Source organism: Candoia aspera, chromosome 12, assembly GCF_035149785.1.
Source record: "Candoia aspera isolate rCanAsp1 chromosome 12, rCanAsp1.hap2, whole genome shotgun sequence".
Classification (NCBI taxonomy): Eukaryota; Metazoa; Chordata; class Lepidosauria; order Squamata; family Boidae; genus Candoia; species Candoia aspera.
This window is the reverse complement of record NC_086164.1, coordinates 18,757,507-18,778,703: the sequence shown is the minus strand read 5'-3', so window position 1 is coordinate 18,778,703 and position 21,197 is coordinate 18,757,507. Positions and strand designations below refer to the sequence as shown.

General features: G+C 41.7%; 1 protein-coding gene across 1 annotated transcript in view; it reads right to left on the bottom strand.

The window, feature by feature from the left end:
• LOC134504543 (vascular endothelial growth factor receptor kdr-like) overlaps positions 1–21,197 on the bottom strand; it is a 160,318-nt gene that overhangs the window by 61,373 nt on the left and 77,748 nt on the right. The window contains exons 10-11 of the mRNA XM_063313806.1: positions 11,206–11,356; positions 1,508–1,628 (exon numbers count right to left, since the gene is read on the bottom strand). Of these exons, the coding sequence (XP_063169876.1) occupies positions 1,508–1,628; positions 11,206–11,356 (272 nt within the window). The remainder of the gene's footprint in view (positions 1–1,507; positions 1,629–11,205; positions 11,357–21,197) is intronic.

Genomic DNA, 21,197 nt, shown 5'->3' with positions numbered 1-21,197 from the left:
ACCCGTTCTCCATTCTTGTTCCTCTGCCCATGAAGTCCCCTCCCAGCTCTTCCACTGTTTTTCCAATGCATCTTCAGCATTGCTGGGTCTTTCCCCCACCAGTGAAGAGAACAAGTCTCTCAGGTGGAGCTCAGCTAAGACGGGCCTTCACCTGACCATGAGTGTACATCGTTCCAAATTCTCCATGTTGATAATCCTCAAGGCTTTTCTTAAGTGTCTATATCTCAGTAAGTCCTGTGAATCATTCTCTCCGGCCCTGTTCCTGATGGCTGTTAATAGTTCAATCTCTTGACCTAAAATCCTGTCAAGCTATTCCTTCTATCATTATTTCTATAAATTCCTCTCCTTTTTTTGCATTGTCCTATTGATTGAAAGTTTACCTCTGTACAAGAAATGTCTAAAAACCTGCATCTTTAACCTGTAGTGGAAAATGCTACTTTTCTCCAGTCCTGGTGATTTAATAGACCTGATCATGTTGTTTTCTTGGCAGTAAATACCAAACTGGTTTGCCCTGGCCTTCTTCTGACAAACTTTTCATCTCTCAGTCTAGCCAAAGCCTTGGGTTGGTCATTCATTCATTCATTCATTCATTCATTCATTCATTGTATATGCCACCCAGCAACTCTATATTGGGTGGTTCCTAATGGTCTCCCATCCAATGTACTATCCAGGCCTCAACTGCTTAGCTTTCAGTGCAGATCAGATCAGATCAGCCGGATGCTAAATAAAATGGTTTAAGTGTTAACAATTTGATTTTATACGTAAAAGTAGTTCTGTTTAATACATGAGGAATGCATACTTTTATGGGGTCGTTCTTCCTCCCCCTCATCTTTTACTGTTGAAGAAAATAAAAAAGAAAAGAGTAAAAAGTTGCTAGGAAAATGGAAAATAATGGAACAGTCATTCCTATTTTAATCAGGATAACCCTTAACATTATTTGGAAGGGAGGGAGGGAGGGATGGAGGGAAAGAAGAATGAAAGATGGAAGGAAGGAAGGGAGGGATTCTTAAAACCAGTTTGCATTCTTCACTCCTTCCCTAAAAAGGACATTTTCCCAAATTGGAGAAAGTGAGCTTTTGTTTAGTATTTGTTGAACCCTGTGTTGTCTGGGGCTGTGCCACATACAGAACACGGAACATGGCTGGGGCAGTGGTTCGAGGGAAGATCAGAGGCTGGGAAGCGAAAGGCGCTTTCAAACATTCAGATGCCGCATGGAGGCTCTTTCACTGTGAGAAAGCTCATGGCAAAAGCGTCCCTTGCACGTTCTCAGGCTGGAGGCCAAAAGGTTTGAGGAGTGAGTCATGCATTTTTGGAGAGTTCTTTGGAGAGGGAGGGGGGAGTGAGTGATGTCATGGTCAGTCCAGCATTCCAAAAACAGAAGAGAGCTGCAACTGATCCCAGGGTGGAAAAATCCCAGGCACGTCAAGAATTGGGTACTAGGAATGCTTTAGTCCCTGGGAAATTCAAGGAAAGAGAACTGAGCACATCCCACATGCTTCAGTTTTACCTTTAACATATTGCCATGTGTAAACTGCATATTTTTGATGTCCTTGATCCTGTTGGCTAAATATGGAGTTTCATGGTTGATGTTTTTCTGCACCTTGATTTTTTCCCCACGTTGGTTGCATCTAGGAGGAGGGGGAAAAAAAGAAAATTGAAATGGCTGCATCTATTCTGCCCATTCCTGGCTTGTAGAATGATTTCAGGAAACTTAAGGAGCCTTCCCCAACCCCACATCTTCCAGCTGTGGGATTACAACTCCCATGATCCTTGGCCATCGGTTATACTGGCTGAAGACGTTAGCAGTCATAGTCCTTCATCGCAAGGACATCAGACTGGAAAAGCTTGCTTTGAGGTAATGTTTCTCAACCTTGGCAACTTTAAGATGTGTGGACTTCAATTCCCAGAATTCCCCAGTCAGCCAAGGTTGAGAAACATTGCTCTAAGGGATTTTTCCCCCCCAGACTTACTATTAGTCCATTTTAGCATCAGGATTAAGAACTTCCTACAAATGCAGAAGTGGCCAGATAGGCAAACCAAGAATTCACTCAGCTGCTTCAGCTCTCTTTGAAAGTGCCTTAAGAAGGAGAAATGATACTTTTGGTGGTCATGAGGGCTCTAAGAAAGAATACAAGCCAGGGTACGACTTCGCTAAGAGTCAGCATCATTGAGCCTCTTCCAAGGCCATTGTTCCAGCAAGAGGCTCTCAGCCAACCCCCCATGTCTCCTGGCCAGTTTTTGGGGTCTTTGCTGTCTCAGCTGTTCTGGTGGATTCTCTTTCTTCAAGAAAGGTGGAAAAAGCCAAGAAATAGACGGTGGGGGCCTCTGTGGGCTGGGCCAGGAGGGACTTGCAAGCCAGCGGGCACCAGAAACAGAGCCAGGGTGTTTTGGGCCTTGGAACACGGAAGCAAATTATAAGGCCCCCTTCCCCCAGAAATGTGTCAGTCCCACGCTGCAAGTTCAGAAAGTTCACAAATGCTGTTACACTCAAAGTGAAAATATACGGAGCCAGGTAGCTGTGGGAAACCACACATGTGCAACATGCCTTTTATAGTTGAAAAATATACCAGCTATTCCTGCCATCCCCGAACCATGCCCTTTCCTCCACCTTATGTGCATCCTGGCATTGTATTCTGCAAGAGTCTCATTGCTTCTAAAACAATCACAGTCCAAAGCAAATTCTTTTTTGAGTTGGGCTTGACTCCTGATGGTTTCAGGTGCACACCTCTATTGTGTTCTTGGCAGCCAAACTGAAGGCATTTGCTTTCTTCCAGGAAGCGTTTTCAATTTAGCTTGCAGCCGTGGCCCCCCTATAGAAGTCCTGCATCCCAGCACTAACCAGGTTGACCTTGCTTAGCTTCCCGACTCAGGCAAAATCAGCCCGCAATTGCCCCCTGCTGAATTCCTAACAATTAAAAGGACCTAACAATGCATGAGGCTAAAAAGCAGAAAGGTGAAAAGTCCCCTTTTCGGGGGAGATGGGCGGTGATGGAAATTTGAAATATAAATAAATAAATAAAATTGTAAACTATCAACAAGGGGGCAGATGAAGGCGAATTGTTCACATGAGCCCAATGCACAGTAAGGCGTTTGTTCCATCTGAACTGCAAATTACATTCAACAGGAAGCATGGGACATGGAAATTTACCTATTGGTGTTCTTAAATACCTAATGCTGTTGCCATAGAATACATGAATGGCATGAAAGCTGCACCTTGGAAATCAAGTCTTAAATACAGCCAGAGGGAATCAGGTTAGGGAGGTGTGTACTCAAAATTGAGAAGAAGACATTGGAAACACTCCTGTCTGTCTGTATCTCTCTATCTCTATCATCTCTATCTACTATCTATCTATCTATCTATCTATCTATCTATCTATCTATCTATCTATCTATCTATCTATCTATCTATCTATCTACAGTATCATCTCTATCTATCTATCTATCTATCTATCTATCTATCTATCTATCTATCTATCTATCTATCTACAGTATCTATCATCCACCCACCCACCCACCCACCCAACCATCCATCCTATCATCTCTCTCTATCTATCCATCTAACCTACCTATAAAATCTCTCTCTCTCTCCCCCTCCCCATCTATATTTTTGGACAATTCATCAATTTCAGTTTGGCCCGTTTCTCATTTTTCCAATCTTAGCTTTACTTAGTTGTGTTTCTATATTAGTTTTCACCCTTGTTCCTTTTTTGCCCGCTACTCATGTTAACATCTCATGTCAAAAAGTTTTTGCCTGCTGTGGACACAATCAGTTGGTGCAATATCCTTGATTATGGTGTGGGTACGTGCATTTGCAGAGGTAACTGTCAATCATTGATCAATAACCCCAATCCACTTGGGGGGGGGGGAGATGAAGCATGAGATCGCCTAAGTAAGAGGACATGATTGATTGGTGTACAAAACTCGCTGGTGGGCAATAAAGGAACAAGACCGTTTGTATTTTTTTAAAATAAAAAGACTCCAAACAGTGGTGTCCACATGGTTGTGTGCATCAAGATCGGCAAGATGGCAGATGGAGCAAAGCAATGGAAGCCCGGCCCCTTTTGGATGTGAGTGCCGTGTTGACACACATTCAAAAGCAGTGGCACTTCCATCAGAACCCTCCGTCCACCCCCTTGCTGATTTTGACCGCTCCTGCACATTCTACTGATTCCAAATTCCTATCTGTACATTTTGGCAAGCAATTAGATTGAATAAAAATAATTTTTGAACATTATCTTCACAAATATAAGCTTTTTTTGTCCATGCTTCTTCTTACAATACACTTTTTTTTCCCAGTCTTTTCAGAATCAGGAACTGTCCTGGAAAATTCAGAACAGCACAATTATAGTTTGTTTTGTTTTATCCATTGCCTCTGGGATGGCAGATCAGGTCAGCTTGCATTAAAATGCAGCCTGAATATCTCCCCAAGACCAACTGCACATGCAAATGACTGACACCATTTTAAAATGATACCAGTGGCAACTCTCCAAAAGAGAAATGTTATCAGGGTCAGGCAAAAATGGAGCATTTCTCAGAAAGAGAGGATGTAGGAACATGTGATGGTAGAGTTTCCCAAGAGTGGAATTTTATATGGGTTGCTCAGCCTATGTATAATGCAAAGCACCCATTGTACATTGTCCCCTTGATTTTCATGCTACAGCTCAAGCTTTTTTCAGATCATGGATTTGCCGATTACATTGAAATAAAATCACCAGCCCTACAGAACGGAGTTTTGCTGCAGTGTGTTCAGAGATTTCCCATGGTGTGAAAATTTTCTGGGGACCAGACATCTTGCACTACTGAAAACAAAGAGGAAAGGGGAGACATAGTCCAGAACATCTCAGAGGGGAGATTTTCATCTCCTCTGTGACTTTGAGGAAACTTATTTGGCTACTTATCCAAAGAACTGTCAGTGGGTGTGTCCTTGAGCCACTGAAGAAGCTGCAACCCCAACTTCAGACATTTTTCTACAGATGTTCTTCCCATGACAGTAACTCCCTACTCTCAAGAAAAACTTGAAAGGGAGGGGAGAGAGAACATAGTTTAGTTCTTTAATGTTCCTCCATCCGTGCTTTACTGTTGTGTGTGGAAAACCTGACTCCCTCCAACTTTCTTCCTACAGCAGAGAAGGGTTAAAGTGCATGTGGATTGTTACCTTTGGCTCCAATGGCATTCACCAAGAGAAGTATTTTCCATTCAGGCCTGAGCCAAGGGTCTCCTGTGGGTTGCTCTGCTAATATTCCAACAGGAACAAAGGAAATTGTCTGTTTGTCTACAGGCATTGGGCAGCATCACATGTTTAACTCAACAAAATCCCTGTTTAACACATTTGAGCGTCACTACCCACCCCTCCTAGAATCTCACAAAATAAGAAAGAAAGGCAGTTGTGAGGTTCTCTCTTCTTAGAATCTTACCAACTTATCATTATGAATGTGTGTTGAAATGTAGGGTGAACCTAAAGATAGGGGGCTGCTCTGAACATCAGATAGACATTTTGGGCATCAGTGAACTGAAATGGACTGGAATGGGCCACTTCACATCAAATAACCACCAGATCTACTATTGTGGACAAGAGGACCACAGAAGAAATGGAGTAGCCTTCATAATTAATAGTAAAGTGGCTAAAGCAGTGCTTGGATACAATCCAAAAAATGATAGAATGATCTCAATTCGAATTCAGGGCAAGCCATCTAACATCACAGTGATCCAAATATACGCCCCAACCACAGATGCTGAAGAAGCTGAAGTAGAGCAGTTCTATGAGGATCTGCAGCACCTACTGGACAACACGCCTAAAAGAGATGTTATTTTCATCACGGGAGACTGGAATGCTAAGGTGGGCAGTCAAATGACACCTGGAATTACAGGTAAGTATGGCCTGGGAGAACAAAACGAAGCAGGACATAGGCTGATAGAATTTTGCCAAGACAATTCACTCTGCATAACAAACACTCTCTTCCAACAACCTAAGAGACGGCTTTATACGTGGACTTCACCAGATGGACAACACCAAAATCAGATTGACTACATCCTTTGCAGCCAAAGGTGGCGGACATCTATACAGTCGGTAAAAACAAGGCCTGGAGCTGACTGTAGTTCAGATCACGAACTTCTTCTTGCACAATTTAGGATCAGACTAAAGAGATTAGGGAAGACCCACAGATCAGCTAGATATGAGCTCACTAATATCCCTAAGGAATATGCAGTGGAGATGAAGAATAGATTTAAGGGACTGGACTTAGTAGATAGGGTCCCGGAAGAACTCTGGACAGAAGTTCACAACATTGTTCAGGAGGCGGCAACAAAATACATGCCAAAGAAAGAGAAAACCAAGAAGGCAAAATGGCTGTCTGCTGAGACACTAGAAGCAGCCCAAGAAAGAAGGAAAGCAAAAGGCAACAGCGATAGGGGGAGATATGCCCAATTAAATGCAAAATTCCAGAGGTTAGCCAGAAGAGACAAGGAATTATTTTTAAACAAGCAATGCGCGGAAGTGGAAGACGACAATAAAATAGGAAGGACAAGAGACCTCCTCCAGAAAATTAGAAACATCGGAGGTAAATTCCAGGCCAAAATGGGTATGATCAAAAACAAAGATGGCAAGGACCTAACAGAAGAAGAAGAGATCAAGAAAAGGTGGCAAGAATATACGGAAGACCTGTATAGGAAGGATAACAATATCGGGGATAGCTTTGACGGTGTGGTCAGTGAGCTAGAGCCAGACATCCTGAAGAGTGAGGTTGAATGGGCCTTAAGAAGCATTGCTAATAACAAGGCAGCAGGAGATGACGGCATCCCAGATGAACTGTTCAAAATCTTGCGAGATGATGCTGTCAAGGTAATGCATGCTATATGCCAGCAAATTTGGAAAACACAGGAATGGCCATCAGATTGGAAAAAATCAACTTATATCCCCATGCCAAAAAAGGGAAACACTAAAGAATGTTCAAACTATTGAACAGTGGCACTCATTTCACATGCCAGTAAGGTAATGCTCAAGATCCTGCAAGGTAGACTTCAGCAATTCATGGACCGAGAATTGCCAGATGCACAAGCTGGGTTTAGAAAAGGCAGAGGAACTAGGGACCAAATTGCCAATATCCGATGGATAATGGAAAAAGCCAGGGAGTTTCAGAAAAACATCTATTTCTGTTTTATTGACTATTCTAAAGCCTTTGACTGTGTGGACCATAACAAATTGTGGCAAGTTCTTAGCAGTATGGGGATACCAAGTCATCTTGTCTGCCTCCTGAAGAATCTGTATAACGACCAAGTAGCAACAGTAAGAACAGACCACGGAACAACGGACTGGTTTAAGATTGGGAAAGGAGTATGGCAGGGCTGTATACTCTCACCCTACCTATTCAACTTGTATGCAGAACACATCATGTGACATGCTGGGCTTGAGGAATCCAAGGCTGGAGTTAAAATCGCTGGAAGAAACATTAACAATCTCAGATATGCAGATGATACCACTTTGATGGCTGAAAGCGAAGAGGAACTGAGGAGCCTTATGATGAAGGTGAAAGAAGAAAGTGCAAAAGCTGGCTTGCAGCTCAACCTCAAAAAAACCAAGATTATGGCAACCAGCTTGATTGATAACTGGCAAATAGAGGGAGAAAATGTAGAAGCAGTGAAAGACTTTGTATTTCTAGGTGCAAAGATTACTGCAGATGCTGACTGCAGTCAGGAAATCAGAAGACGCTTAATCCTTGGGAGAAGAGCAATGACAAATCTCGATAAAATAGTTAAGAGCAGAGACATCACACTGACAACAAAGGTCCGCATAGTTAAAGCAACAGTGTTCCCCCTAGTAACATATGGCTGCGAGAGCTGGACCATAAGGAAGGCTGAGAGAAGGAAGATCGATGCTTTGGAACTGGGGTGTTGGAGGAAAATTCTGAGAGTGCCTTGGACTGCAGGAAGATCAAACCAGTCCATACTCCAGGAAATAAAGCCAGACTGCTCACTTGAGGGAATGATATTAAAGGCAAAACTGAAATACTTTGGCCACATAGTGAGAAGACAGGACACCCTGGAGAAGATGCTGATGCTGGGGAGAGTGGAGGGCAAAAGGAAGAGGGGCTGACCAAGGGCAAGATGGATGGATGATATTCTAGAGGTGACAGACTCATCCCTGGGGGAGCTGGGGGTGTTGACGACCGACAGGAAGCTCTGCCGTGGGCTGGTCCGTGAAGTCACAAAGAGTCAGAAGCAACTAAATGAATAAACAACAACAACAATATGTTACATGCAGAAGGTCAGCCCCAGCATCTTCAGTTAAAAGTATCTCAGATAAGAGTCCTGCCTGAGATATAGGAAGATGGAAACAGCCAACATGCCTTCTAGTCCAGCATCACAATACCCACAGGGGCAACTAGATGCCTCTGAGAAGTCCCAAGTAGGGCCTGAAACCAATAGCTTGCTCTTAAATTTAATTGGAAGTAATAGGTGTTCAGAGAAAACTATGCCTGCATCTGAAGGCTACTAGTACTGTTGTGACTATTATCCATCGATAGACTTCTCCTTCATGAATTTGTCTCATCAGAAGTTGTCTAAAGAAGATGGCCACCACCACATCTTGCTTATATTCCCAAATCCCATAAGTCAATTGTGCATTGTGGGGCTATGGGCTTGTCCAGTTTCGTCCAAGTCAATATTTGTAGCCTTGGGTTGGCCTCCATATTAGATATTTCTATATTTTATAATGGTGCCCCATTCTTGAAGGTCCTGGAGCAACTACACCTTGGAGGAATCTTCGTCTCCATGTTTCCTGACTCTGTGGGTTGCTAAGTACTGACAGGGCCTCCGCCAGACTTGATTTTCACCATACCTCCTCTCCTCTTTCTGAGTCAATAAATCCTATGATCTGCCCTTTCCCCAGTGGAAATAATTAAACTCTGGAATTCTCATCTGTTTTCCCTTCCCTTCATACAGCACAGGCTTTGTTCACACTCACAAAGTATAACAGCGTAACGGTGCCTAGGTTGCTAAACTTTGTAATCACAGAGTTACAAGCTTCATAATACATACAATACATAATACATGGAGTATATCTCTTTAGAGCAGAGGGGAAAATGTGGATGATTACTCTGGGTTTACAGGTGTGTGTGGAGGGGTCATTCCAAAAGACATTTCACTATCTGAACTAAATTCACTAGTTCACCATCTGAACTAGAACTATCTGAACTAGATAAAACTAGAAAGGTTTATATTCATGGCACCACAGCTAACAAACTAGATCCCTACATCTTGTTTTAGCATGTTTGGAGAGAACAAAAAATGCATTGACTTGGATAGAGTGAGAAGAAAGGACATATGAAGTCAGGGGTCTTCCCCAATTTTCTGCCCATAATCCTCTGGGCCACAGGTGTCTATGGGTGGGTGGGATCAAAAAAAGTCAAGAGGCATATTAAACAGGGATGGGGTTCCAACCATGTGGTCACAGCCACCATCTTGACTGCAGATCACCCTGGATTGGGCCAAGAGAGAAAGTAACTATCTCAAAAGCCTCCCAGCTAGCTCAGCGGTTGCACGAGGTGTTCATACTTTGGTCTCCCTAATCCAAATCCAACATATGAACTTGCTACACTATTCTAAAATTCTCATTTTAGACTGAATTCCCAGCTTCAGCTCTGTCACAAGCAGGGCTTAACAACTCAGGGATCAAATCTGTTCTCAAAATACCACTCACTGTCTGCTGTTTGGACCCTGGTTCTCCCCCCTTTGCTTCTCATCTCAGAGTGGACAAAGCCAACTTGGTTTCTGAATTGGCCTGAGGACTCCATGAGATACATTCAGCAGGGGACCATTTATTTCCTTTGAAGCAGCTGTTTCAGTTGGAATCTCTAAAGAACTTCAAAACTTCCCACTGGGCTGTCAATGTTTTTTGGTAGTTGTTTATGTGGAAGAAGTTTAACCCTTTGCAGTCAAATTGGCTGGGGTAATGCCTGTTTCAAATCTGGCTGCCGTTCTCAGATTTTGGTCCACCAATTTGAGACTAGGGCATTGTGAACCTCTGACATTTAATGAGTAGAGCTCAGGAGTTGGTGGGGGCTAATGAAGGGGTTGGGTTTTCCGTCACCTGATAACGTCCCTTTGATGCTGAATTACTTCTCCTAGATGCAGTTATCACATTTTACAATGTGACTGAGGGGACGAAAAGAAGCCTTTGAGAAGTTTTTAGTTTCCTACCTAGAGGATATTCATTAGGTTTACAGTCAACGTTTCATCCAAGGCATAATAGCAGCTTGAGGCCTTGGAAGATGGTGACTGGGCCCACGGATCTAGAGACTAGCCACGTACTCTGCCATTAGTGGACTTTCTAGAACTAGATGGCTGTGGAAGGAAACAAGAATGTCCCAACAACTTAATGACTCTGACATATAAGTTTTGTGCATCCATTGGACCCAGCACAAAGTTACATCAGGGGAAGATACTCAGAGCTGTTTTGATCCATTCTGACAAATGCATTAAGGCAAATAACCTACAAGTGGTGATCAAACATAGATAGAGCTGAGGGTACCCCGTGTGGTTTCCTTTCTTCTGCTTCTTTGCCCACCCATCCTGCCTTTAAAAAGTGCATTTTCAACATGCCCAGTGAAGAATTTACTTATTTCAAGAAGTTTGAAAAAAGTAAGAGAAACCCATACGGGAAATGTACTTCATTATTTCCATATCTAAATGAAACCTTCATGTTTGACACCAAATGCTGGGAAGAAACCATAACAATGGGATGTTTTTTCATGCTGTGCTTATGGATACATTTCTGCAGTGGAAGACAAGCATCCATCTAGATGGATCTCTGGGGTAATGAAGGATTGTTCTTATCCTTTTGACCCAAACTTAGTCTTTTACAACTTCTTCCATAGCTTAAGAATTGCAGGAGCATTATCACACATTAAAGCCCAGAGCCTTTGACCATCAACCAATGCCTGGCTCACTTCTACAAAACTCCAACCCCAGCACATAGAAAACAGTATTTCTTACACAGTTTTCTATATCTCAAGAAGCCCATAAGTATTGTTTTTGAGTAAAAGAGGACATGGGCAACTCTGAAGGTGACAACATCATCAGACAATGATTCAGTCTATATAATTCACTCTACTGGTGCAATCGTGTTATGATACATATGACACTTTTGTGGCTTCTGCTGGAGGCCAGGGATGGCGGAGATAAATGCACTGTATATTTCTGATTACTTACTGGTTATCTGTGTGGTTACATGGCTCCCATTCCCAGTGTATGGAGGGAAGAGGCCATCCACTTGCGGTGCACTGAAGGCTGTGCTCTCTTCCTTTAGTGACCAGCTCGGTATTGGAAAAATCAGTCTCCTTTTCATAAATGCGGGGTCTCTCTGAAGTGGAAGGAGACAAAACAGTTAGGAGGGCTTTCTCAAGGAAGAACTAATAAGCATACCTGAAGCAATAGAAGACCGGGGTCTTTAAGAATATGCAGTCTCTAAAGAGAGATTCGTTGTAGCATTTGAATACGGTAAACGCAGCTGAGAACCTGGCGGTCCCATAAGGAGCAATGCTGCTTAGAAACCAGCACCTAGGATTAATCCCAGCTGATGAGTTTGGCCTAAAATTTTGCACGTTCTAGATTAGTGTTTCTCATCCTTGGCAACTGCAAGCTGTATGGACTTCAACTCCCAGAATTCCCCAGCCAACATGGCTGGCTGGGGAATTCTGGAAGTTGAAGTCTGCACAGCTTGAAGTTGCCAAGGTCGAGAAACACTGTTCTAGATCATAGGATGGTCCTTTCCATGTAAGATCTTTGATCCATCTAGTTCAGTATTTCTTTCTCCACGTGGGCACAACCTGCATCTTGCCTCCCCCAAATTTAAGGACTGATTACAGCCCTCTTTTCAGCTGCCACTGATGTGGAATAAAATCATCATCATTGTCGTCGTCATCATCATCATCATCATCTAGATTTAATGTACCCGCCCACCCACATAGACTCTGGCCAGCTTACAAAATATAATACTAACTTAAAACAATTAAAAACCTAAACAAGATGAAAACAAGACAGCTCAGACTAAACACCCATTAAAATAAAGCACAACACACAGCCCCTCCCAAACAATGCAAATGCAAAACAGTGTTAGCCCTCCAGATGAGCTGAATTATAAGCATAGATGCGCAGATCAGAACAGACCTGGTTTGCACTAAAATTTGCTCAGTGTCTTTTGTGTGTGTTACTGATTCCATTATATAGAGAGTTGAAAAAAAAATCTGCATTCATTTTTGTTTGTGATTTGCATATGCTTTCCCCAAATCTGTGCTGTATTAACATAAGTGCCTCGAAAGCCTTTTTGCAATGTTTCTGCAGGGTCATTCTTTTTAACGTAAACTTTCCTGCAACAGGCTTTTTGCTTTTCTTTTATTAAAAGAACGGATAATAACCACTTTAGTATGCCGTTTTCAAAAATACACTCCTATTTTTTTTTTATTTTATTATATTCATTCTTACTTATTTTTAGATCCTATTATACTCATTGTTTTCTTGTTATATATCTAGAGGTATATAACAGTTCTACTGTTGGATATTTTACTGGATCTGGCCATATGGCTGTAATAAACTGATTTGATTTGAACACAGAACATAGGAACTTTATTTCGGTCATTGACCAATAAAATACATCCTATAAAACAAGCAAAGCTATCCCCTAATATCAATAACTGTTCTATGTTCTATGATTTGATGCATCCTTTGGGAATGCATCTTTCACAAACAGTGTTGGGGTAGATTTCCCCAGGAGCCTAGTGTAAAGTAAGTAAACCAACAAGCAATTTGCTTATAAACTGTTATCACAAATTAACTTATGGTCAGGTTTCAAAAGACATACTAGGTCTGGCAGCCAGTTGGCTTGGTGGACCCTGTGAACACAGCCAGAGTCACAAGGGAATCTGGGGTGTGTGCATGTCAAAAGAGTCAAGATGGAAGCCCTGACCATGTGACCACAGTGCCACCCCTTCCTAACATACGTTGCCAAGGAGGACTCACGTGGTTGTAGCCACCATCAGCTCCCTATGTCACTAACATTACATAGCCATGATTCCATGAGTGTATGAATTCTCTGATTAAACAGCTCAGGATCTTCCATCCTTTCTGGTGACTCTAAACAAGCTCTGAATGATTGTGTTCTGTAGTGGGGGCAATGGCTCATTCAGCTGCAGTTCTTTTGCAGATGCTAGTAATAAGGAAAAGGATGAATTTGGGAGAGTGAGCCCCGAAAATGCTGAACATGCTCCAAGTTGCATTTTCTGTGTGCAGAGTATGTGCTCCTTGACTGAGCAGTAGACATTCTTGATCATCACCTGAAGCAGTCTCAAAAATGCTGAACATGGTGATGATCAAGAATGTCCACTGCTCAGTCAAGGAGCACATGCTCTGCACACAGAAAATGCAGCTTGGAGCATCCTTGCCTAAAAGGTCATGGAGGAAGGACATGTAAGACACCAGAGGTGCCCTGCAGGATAAAGATGAAGAGTTTGATTTTGAATGAAGCCATTTCTGTGCTCTAATATCTCAACTTCCTTAGCCAGGGATGCGAAGGCATTTGTCAAGATAATCTCATTCCAATCACTCAGCGCTGTTTGCTTAGGAGCAGTGATTAAACCTATCTAGCAAGCAGATAGAATCTTTCTGTTTTCTATTTGGTGGCAGGAGTGAAGAGATGAATGCTTGAATTCTCTGATGGTAATATGCATTTTTCCATTTAGCACTTAATGAAAATAATGGCTTCTAGGAGTTGCAGATGAACTTTTCATTACCCAATTAATTTTTTAAAAGTACATCACATTATTAAATATTATGTGAAACCTGAAATCAGACATAATGAATCAGGGAATAAAGTAATCACTGCAGGAGAAACAAAAGACCAATTATTTACTTTAAACTGGAAAGATAAAACTATTGAGCGCCCTGTTCTCTTTAAACATACACACACATTTACACACATACTGGTACAACTACATGATGATGGACGAAGTTATAAAGACAGTGTACGGACTCGCGATGAAAGCAAGGGCTTTGGGTCAGGAAAATAAAGTTCTGTTTGGTTGATTGTTATTGAGAATGGATTGTTGGCAATAAATCTGCAAGAAGAAGAGGCAGTTTTGTAACTGCTTAGGGTCCAGTGTTTAATTTAATGGTCCAGTTGTGGCTGCCACGAAAAGGATCATTTTGAAAGTTCTCCGGCCCCTGCATATTTTAGTACAAGAAATATGAAGTGACACTATCTAGGATAGCTCAACCATATGTTTAAGACAGAATTCTGCTGCTCCCTCTGATGCGCTCCTTCAAACATAGCTGTTCATCACCACCACTCACTAGCCAGCCTGTCAGCTGGTTATCCTACAACATAGTTCCTATGGCCATCTCATTCTAGTGAGGGTGTCCCAGCAGCCTTAAGCACCACAAAGCAGCTATTTTGCATGAAAAGCCAGAAGGACAATTCACTGCCCTTCTAGGCCCACCTCCCAAAGTTGTTGCTTTCTTCTGTTTAATGGCCCTGAATGAAACAGATCATCATCTTTCCTTCCTTCACCTGGTACAGCCAATAAAGAGAGAACATGGTGTGGAAACTCAAGTGTGAAGAACACTTCCCAATTCAGCCTTTCCCAGCTGAAGGCCCTCTGTATATATTCCCAGTCAACATGCTTATGAACATGGGGGTTTTGCTGTTCCAACATATCTTAGGGACACCCATTTGAAGAAGTTGGCTTAGATGTTTACCAGGATGAGGAGTAAAGACTGAGTTGCTTGATGACTCACATCTCATGAGATATCTACTTCTACCCTAAGTCAAAACTTTTTATGCACTCAAAGCTTTTGCGGTCTCACTTAGCTAGGTCTCCTCCACCTATAATTACAAATGTGTACGTTGGCGTAAATCTGATCTGTTTTACTGATTGCTTCTTCAGAACGGTACACTTCCATTGCAGCAGATTTATATCTGAAATGTTCTGAAAGAGCAATCTAAATTTTCCAGCCCATTGAGAGGAAGAGGGAAATTCTATTTTAGAAGATGCACCATGGGTTGAGATTCTTGGATTCCTCTTTCTTTTCATAGGAAAAATGTCCTATGCAGGGCTATCAGCAGACTCTGCCTCTTATCTGCAGTAATTCCTGGACTGACCATGGGATGGCATATGGTCAGATGGTCATTCCAAGAAATGCTGCAAATTAACATTAGCCTCTTCTGACAGCCTTGTCCTCCCATGAGGACAGTGGGCAATTTTGCTGTAGGAAGACAAAAAAGGAAGCCAAGAACATCACACACCTCATATATATTCAAAAGTGGATCACCAGGGCAAATGCTTGTTGGGTTTCCTTCCCATCAGCATTCATCAAGCCCTAAATCTGTACAGCAAAACCTGAGACCTGCTCCATGCTGAATACATAGCAAATTACTGTACAGTCCTCTATAGGCTTTGCTTTTACATTTATTTTCCCCATGCACATCACCTGCCACTCAAGGAATAGTCAGCTTTTTATTTGAAAATTGCCAGCCCACTTTTGCTGCTGGGTCTGCAGAGTGTCCAACCGTAATGCAGAACACGGATGTTGGAATTTTAACATCTGACTTTTGACGAGAGGAGAATGAGGACGGGCAGCACTATGGAAGGGAAAGAGGACCTTGCTAAGGCCCCATTTCAAACTTTTCTCCCTGAAACCGCTACTAACTATAGAATAGAAAAAGTGGATGATGGTCAGTTGTCCTTCTGTGGCTTCCAAGCCTGAGTTGAATCGATGCGTTCCACAAGAGTAGGAATGCAAAGGGTTAGGGGGGGAAGTTGCTGTCTTGATCCACTTTGGGGCAATTTGCCTAAGCAGATTTTTATGTTCTTAGCATTTGTCCTATTTTGTTGCAGGATCCACTTGTTTTGCACTATGCTCACCTAGTCCTTTCCGCAAAACTCATTGATGCGTGATGTGACAAGGAGTTTGGTTTTTCAGCCAGCTTGTCGCAGAGCCTGATGCTGATTTGGGCTAAGAGGGAGTGCCTGGCCCAAGGTCACCCAGCTGCTTTCTGGGTCTGAGGCCTAGATCCTGGATCTCCCTGCTTCTAATCCAGCCCCTTAACCACTACACCACACTGACTCTCTGCAAAGCATCTTCCAATCATCGGAAGTTTGATCCGGAGGCTTCTGCTAAATACATCCTTGTTGCAAGAAATAATAGGATGTCTCTTGTCTCCCTTTTCAGCCTCCACTTTTTCCTGGGAGCAAGACTTTTGCCAGGCAGAGAAATTCTCCCCTATTTCTAACCATTCTCATTCCACTCAATAATAGAGAACTTGTTCTTGAAAATTCTTTTAAAATGTCCTTCAAAGGAGGAGAGGATTTCTCTTCTCGTAACAAATCTGTGCAAAGTTTCAAAAAACTGTTCTGCCCTGCTCTGAGTCAGACCTGCGGGTGACCTGCACCGAGCTGTTCCGGTTTTCTCTTTTCTTTCCAGCTCATTCATTGCCTTTGCATAAAGAAAAAGGAAACTGGGTTTTTAAGCAGCCTCTTTTCTGCATGAACATGTGTCAACAAGCTATGCCAAAATCTATATATAACTTGAGTCACACTTGAAATCGTGCATCTCATGATGAATTTAATAAGACAAGAACTGCAAAACAAAGTTGTTTTTAGAAAAAATAAAAGCTTCTGTCTCTCGCACACAAACATTCCTACCTAATTGGTAGGAACTGGAACTTACTAAAATGACACCTTTGTAAAAAACTAATGAGAGATGAACTGGCAGGGAAGCTTCTGTTGACACCAGAGTAACACATTGCGACAAATAACCGGCTTTGTTTACAGATGCACAAGTTTAATTGCTGTGAATTCTCACACAGCCATTCAGTTCAACCCCAATTCCTGAATTCCAAACTAATAGAGCAAATTTCAGAGTCATCTGACAAAATTCTGTTGGCAGGAACAAACTGTTGACTTGTTCCAATTCAATGGTTCAAATTGATTCAGAAAGGCAAGCTGATTATATATGTTAGTTCAGCACTGAATTGACTTGACAAAATGACTTTTGCCTTCCAAATTGCACTGTCAATTTGATGCATCCAATTCAGTAATTGATATGAAACATCTATCTGATTCAGAAAGATGATCTGATCTGATTAAATCACTTTGGAAACTTTGACCAGTTTGACTATCAGATTGACCTCCATTGTGGTAAAAATACAGAACTTGTTTTTTAGATGTGTGTCATCTGATAACTGCAATATTAGTGGATTTACGTGTGGAAAAGAATGGCCATGGGAAAAACATTGTAGTTTGGAGAGGGGTAGAATAGGGTTTCAGTGATTTCCATGGCAGAGGCATAATTGAAAACCTTCTCCAACATTGCAAGTCTGCGTGGCTCAGTTTCCCCAGCCCTACATCTTGGTACCACCCATGCAAACTTTTATTAAATACATACATGCAACATGCACAGCCCATGTTCACACAGTACACCAACCCTAAACCTGTTCCTTTCCAAAAACAAATAAAGCATATGTTGGTTTAATGAAAAGGCCTGGTTCTGGTTGTTAAGGCAATGGTTGGGTTTCCCACAATCCATGTGCACTGAAAACTACACAACCAATTTTGTATAGTTTAAAGCCCTGGGTGCAGATTGCCTCAAAGTCTGATGTCATGAATTGGCCTTCAGATGATTATATAATTTACATAATCATTGTACATAAATTTAATCAATAAAAAGACTAGTATGACACTGAAACTCTGACCGATTTAACTAAAAATTAACTAAATTAAATTAAATTATTAAATTAAATTAAATTAAATTAATTGATGGTTTTCTCATTGACTTCCCCTAACCCAACATACTTTCACTTCTCCCTAGTTTTACCTTTCCTTTTACTTTCAGAATCACCATTTGGAGCAAAGAGCAAAGACTCATATCATCAAAAGGCCACTTGAAAACACAGGGAAAATGGAAGAGCTAATATTAAGTCCATGCCACTTTCATTTTTTAAAAGAATGCAATGACCACTTTCATTTTTGTCCCATTTCTTTAAGTCTCTTTACAACAATTGATATCATGAACACAATGAATCAAACAAGGAGCACTTTCAAATCTCTTTTGTCATTTCCAGTCTGTCTTGAGGAACAGCTGATTGATTACAAACACACATGGCCAGGTGTTCACCTGTCTAAAGGATGGTGTGTAAAAAAGACCAGTACAACACCTACTGCATTTTCCAACACACCTTTGTCATTTCAGTGTGGCTTGAGCTGATAAGATTTAAAGATGGCCAGGGGTGCCCATTGACTCAAAAAAGTCAAGATGGTGTCCACAACAATGAGACTGAAGTTCCACTTGTTTTTCATGGGTGTCACTCATGCTCACACAAAGCACATAAAAATGGTAGCTGCTTTGACCACACTGCCATGGTTACCATCTTTGACCATACTCTGCAGCCAGCCCTGAACATGACTATGATCATTTTAATATTCTTTCCCCCCTTCCCCTCTAAAAGGTATGCTTTGCCTTGTTGTAAAAAAAAAAGTTTATTAAAACATATTTAAAGCCTGGAGAATGGCCAAATTTCACTGGCTGGATAACGTGCAGAGTTAAAGCAGATTTGAATGGCATTTCCTAACTCTGGTTAAGCAGAGCATCATTGACAAGAATACACACCACTGTTTTAGGAGAGTTTTTTAGTTTAATCCTAAAATGACCATTAGGAGCCTAAATTCTTCCTGCCCTGATACCACTTTGTTTTGGCACCCAGATCTCAGCCAATCCTGTTATTCCAAGGCAAGTCCTAACTATAACAGCAATTAATATTGTCTGAATATTAGCACTTCACAGTGCTACACATTCTGAGTGCTAACATAGATAAGAACTAAACCTTTACAATTCTGATGATAAAAGGAAGGGGAAAAATAATAAAGGAAAAAAGACAGCTCCAAAATAGAGATGCCAGATTCCAAACGCCGGCTCTTCGGCTTTGAAACGGAGATGAGCACCGCCCCCTAGAGTCGGACACAACTGGACTTAACGTCAAGGGAAACCTTTACCTTTACCTATAGAATCCTATAAAAATTATACAACAGACTACAGTTTCATCTAGCATAACTTCATATGCTATGGCACCCTTCCTCAACCTTCTGACCCCAGAGGAACCCTTAAATATTTTCCAGCCCTCAGGGAACCCCAGCACATTCAGGCTCAAATAGAGGCCAGAAGTGACCAAATTATTATATTTGTTTCATGGGTAGGCCTGTAGATATGCATTAATGGTATTCTTAAACAGAAAATAAAGAATGAAACTTGCCTCTTTAATGTGAAGTTGCCCGAATCTGGAATAATTTGTTAAATAAATCCTGATCTCCCAGGGAACCCCTAGTGACCTCTTGTGGAACCCAAGGGTGCCACGGAGCCCTGGCTGAGAAACCCTGGGCTATGGTATCTGAGCACTCTTCTATGTAACCATAAGATGGCATCCTAGTGGTTTTATGTCACTTTATCTGTACCTGTGTTAGGAAATAGTTTGTAAGGTAGGATAAATATTATACATTTTTATAAGAGTCTGCTCAGAAGTAAGTTCTGTTAAATGAAAGTAAATCTGTACCTCTTTCCTCCGTCTTTTACTTTTAGGGGAAAATAATTACTAGGAAAATTTGAATATCAGCATTCCTGCTGTTCACCCAGAGATTTTTTATTCTTTGCCCTCTTAGCATATCAGATGTAACTGAAATTCAGCAAATAAAGTATCTTGGATGACCATTAGAGGAATTCCAATGGGAGAAAGTAAGAATTGCACAATGAAAACATAATTTTAAAAATCTTATAGAGAAACATGCTAAACTTAAGTAAGGAGTAAATTAGAGCTAGGGAAAATTTAAGGAAAAAATTAAAATTCATTTGGCCATTTATATATCATGGTTTGGATATTAATGGTGTACTGTCTCCTCACTCAGTCTAATGTCTAAACCTTGGAGTTAAATCTAAGACCAATTTTTAAAAACAAAATTCAGGCTGGGTTCTATACCTCTTCAAGGGAGTGTTTCGGGGCTGGTGAATGAATGCATCACTGCAATTACCAAATTTTATCACATCAGCTGTCAAATGCTGTGAAATGCCGTCACACGCTAGCTGTTGCATGTTCACTGCCTCATATTGGAAGACAAGGTTTCCCATGTTTAGGGCAAATATTTCATTAGAGCCAATTCTAGGAATTGGAAAAGGCCACAGAATGGCTAAAGCCCGTTTGTGTCATTTCATAAAACGGCCTAATAAATTTTCCAGATAGCTTGGTCGGAAATGCTGTTGTTGCATAAAAGTCCCTGGAAAGACCCTGTAAAATTCAGTTTATTTGTTTTAGGGTGAGAACAAAAAATCTCCTTACTTCACCATAAGTCGTCTTTAAGTCCCCTCTACTTGCTTTGTACTCTGGCCCGGAAAAACTACTTTCTCCCACGTTTCTCATTCTTGGCTCACCAGGAAGTCGCCAGCTGTTTGTTAAGATCACCTTTTGCTCTCTCCCCACCCATCTCAAATGCTTCAAGACATTTGCTTCATGGATCTCTGGCTCTCAACAGAAATTTCCTCCAACAAAACACAAACATTGCAAACCACCAACTTCTTGGAAGCTCTTGATGTGCAAATATGTAAAGGAAGAATATTTTTTTTTAAGTGATGGACCACCTCCTGGAGATTCATGAGGTCTGCACAGAAAACCAACAGGAGAGTTGCTTTTGCCAGATTAAATACCATCTGTCTCCAGAGCAGGCTGGGAACATGGGTGGCCCAAGCAGAATGCTTCTACGTGCAGTGAATAATCCTTGCAACTTTAATGTCTGCAGCGGCCTGGAGGTTAAGGAGAAAGGGGATTGCTAGAATCCTTCCATAGCAAGATGCTCACCAGGGATCTGCTCCTGGATCCCCTGGAAGTCTGATCAAGTATGAACAGGGCAGTACTCTCTGGAATTCCAGCCCTAAATGCTCTTCCTTATACTTACCTCTTCTCTTTCACTAGCAAACATGTGATTGTCTCTAATCCTAGCCTATCCATAACCTTAACTCTTGCTTTTGTGGTTCAGGAGTGGTCAAAATGGTTGGGGATGTCCTGTAATTCTGCGATGATGATGATGAGGAGGAGGAGGAGGAGGAGCTTCTGAGTCAGTGTTGACTCCTGGCGACTGTCTGGACAAGTCCCTGCAGTTTACTTGGCAACA